At 54.7% G+C, this 3,032-nt stretch overlaps 1 protein-coding gene across 1 annotated transcript; it reads left to right on the forward strand.

The window, feature by feature from the left end:
* Positions 1–486: 486 nt before the first annotated feature.
* LOC130608246 (coiled-coil domain-containing protein 81-like) lies at positions 487–2,668 on the forward strand. Its single transcript, XM_057426033.1, has 5 exons — positions 487–798; positions 1,250–1,311; positions 1,465–1,618; positions 1,988–2,244; positions 2,560–2,668. Exons 1-5 carry the CDS (start codon positions 726–728, stop codon positions 2,647–2,649), a joined length of 636 nt encoding a protein of 211 aa, XP_057282016.1. The 5' UTR covers positions 487–725; the 3' UTR covers positions 2,650–2,668.
* The last annotated feature ends 364 nt before the right edge of the window (positions 2,669–3,032 follow it).

The following is a 3,032-nucleotide window of genomic DNA, read 5'->3' on the forward strand; positions in this document are numbered from 1 at the left end:
GCCACTGAAATCAGTCCCAGCCTGCAGCAGAGATTTGTGTCAACACTTTTATCTCTAGTTTCACTATGGCAAATCTTATGCTATTTTATCAACTTTTGAAAGAGAGAGCCTTCACAACGATCTTCCTTTCAGATGTGGATTTTTATGGGTTTTGTTTGGTTTTGGCTTTGCTTTTCTGGTCCAGAGCGTAACTGGGGCAATCCCGGAAAAAAAAAAAAAAAAAAAAATCTCATTCGTTCATTTACGTTGGGCTTCATCCCATAAAAAAGGAGAAAGTTATGCTGCTTCTGTTACATCAGTACTGAATCTCTTCCTTAATGACATAGCTGGTGGGATTGAGGGTGCCCTTAGCAAGTTTGAAGGTTCCACCAAGCTGAGCGCTTGGAATTTTTGGCCAAACACAGGTGGTGCTGTGAGGTGGTGGGTCCCTGCAGCCACGTGTGACGTCACATGACATCACAGTGGGATACCCACAGCACAGCAAAACATTCTGTGCCCACTTTGGTAACTGGCCACATTGCCCAGGGAGGCCTGGACAACGCCGGGGCTGCTCTTGCCAGCACTCTGATCCGCAGGAGCTGCCCAGCTGCACGGAGGAGGCGAGGGGAGGCTGCGGGAGAGCGTGGCAGAGTGACACGCAGTGAAGTGCTGAGGAGAGAAGCCCAGCAGTTCTGCAGCAGGAACAGCACCTCTTGCCCAGCTGCTGCCGAGCAGGGGGGGCAAGGATGATGAAGTATCTGCTCTTTAAAGACTTGGGGCCTGATGACCTCCCAACCCTGAAGCAGCTGACCACCAATGGTAAGGCCCTGGCAGTGCTCTTCCAGGAGCGCTCTCAGAGCCAGGATGATGCAGAAGCCCTGCGGATAATGTGGAAACTCTAAGGCTGGGGTGTAGCAGGGTCTTCTGGAGGGGACCGGTGGCTGCAAGGAGCACCCTGCCTGCAGGTGCCCTGGGCCTTGGGAGTGGCTTTGGCAGCCCAGGCGTGTAGCCACTGACTGTGTCAAAGGGCAGGATCCCCTTCCCCAACACACTCCAGATGTCTGACATTCCTGTCCTGGGCACAGGGCGGACAGCTTGGAGGCTGGGGGCTGTCAAGAACACATCTGGGTAGCCCCACCGGTGCAAGTGATTGCTCAGGGCGAGAGGTGCTGCCCTGCACTCACTCCACTGCACTACTCAGTGGGTAGGGGTGCTGGATGTTGGCTGTTGCTGACTCAGTGCATGGCATTGCCTTTCCTTTGCTTTGTAGAAATCTGCAAGATATGGGCTGGCACATCTAAGTACATCCGGAAACAGCTCTTAGAGAAGAAGGTGAGCTTTGCCTCCTGCCCATGCCCCCTCCTGCCCCTCCAGGTCCCCAGAGCAGGGGCTCTGGTACCATCCCCAGGGGTACACGAGTCACCGAGCAGCCTTCCCACTTCTGCACACTCTGCCAGTGCTCCCTCTTCTTGCTTGTGTTTTCAGGCAGTGGATATCGGAATTGGAACATTTGCACTTGTCCTCGTGCATGCCAGGGTGGGAGAGGACAAGGTTTTGCCTGTTGAGAGACCTGTGTTCCAGCTGTGCCGGTTTATGAAGATGTTTTACAAGCTGAAGTGTGCAAAGACCAAAATTCCTAGTAAGATGACGGGTGTTTCCTCTGTAGAGCCCTTGCATTTGTCTTGGTGCTCACATCTCTGTGACATGGCTTAGCAACGGCTCTTCCAAACCGGAGAGAGCTGAGCGTGGGCACATGTACGGCAGCCCGGCACCCTGCCTCTCCCTGGGAAGCCAGCCTCTCAGCTCACACTACACTCCAGCTGGTTGCTCGCAGCAAGAGGCAAGGCCTCTCTGTGCCTTCTGTTCCTCAGGTCCATGCTGGATACATGGCCAAAGCTGAGAGGGGACTGCGCTCTGGCAGAGTGTTGCCCGAGGGATGGGCACAGACAGCAGGCACTGAGCTGAACTGTGGTGGGAGTCACTTGGTTGCTTTGTGCTTGTTTCCCAGAAGAGACACCATTCGTTCAGCTGGACTTCAAGCAGATTGGGGCAGACACCCGCTTCCGCCCAGGAATCGTGGAGCAGTGCATACACGAGACCCTGCTTTTCTTTGCTGGGGCCATCCGAGACAAGAGGGAGGTGGAGTTCTCCTTCAGGAGCATTGGCATCCTTGCTGTGCGAAGAAGTGTGGTCAGCATGACCTTCTTTGAGGACTGCTTGCTGGAGCTGGATGCCACAGGGAACATGGAGGCAGCTCTTCTCGGGGTGAGCTTGTCATTTCTCCAGGACTCCTCTTCATAGCTGTGCTGCAAGGCTGGCAAAGCTGTCTCCTGACACTTTCTCTTGGCTGCCATCACCTTCATTGCCACCTGGCCTAGACACGCTCTTGATGAGCTAGGCCAGTTCTCGGTAGCATCTTGGCCCCTTCAAGGGAGGGATTAATGACATCAAGGCAGAAGGTGGTGCGAGGCTTTCTGAGAGGCAGGCATTGTGTCTTTAAGCGGTGAAATGGTTGGCCACCTTTGTGAACAACCCGCACGTGCCCTGGGCGTCTGCTGATGTGCCTCTGTCCCCTTGCAGAACCCCAAGATGATGAAGATAGTGGCCTTTGCTGGCAAAAACAATTACAGCCGGGTCAGTCAAGACGGGGTCATCGTGCTGCCAAGGTGAGCAGAACGGCTTCTGCAGTGGTCAACAGCTTCTGCAAGTGACTCAGCCTCTGCTGTGGGACACTCTCTTGCCGAGGCTCTTCTCCTACCCAACTTAGGCAAGCCCAGTTTCCTGATCCACTCACTGCTCATTCCTCCCTGGCTTGGAGAAGGCAGACAAAGTGGCCAGCCTGCTCTCAATGTGACCTGAGAGAGTGTGAAAGGCAGGCAGGTCTGTGGAGCTGCAGGCAGGGTGTGTGTGATGGGATCATCAGCTCTTTGGCAGGAAGGCAAGGGGAGAAGTGGCAGAGGCTGATGGAGACTGTGGGGCCCTTCAGGTCACACAGAGAGCTGCGTCCTGCAAGGATTTGGCAGTGGCTCTCAACGATGCCTGCCAGCAGCTTA

Source organism: Pezoporus wallicus, unplaced genomic scaffold (genome assembly GCF_028554395.1).
Source record: "Pezoporus wallicus isolate ANWC-B61680 ecotype Strahan unplaced genomic scaffold, APGP_CSIRO_Pwel_v1 scaffold_8224, whole genome shotgun sequence".
Taxonomy (NCBI): domain Eukaryota; kingdom Metazoa; phylum Chordata; class Aves; order Psittaciformes; family Psittacidae; genus Pezoporus; species Pezoporus wallicus.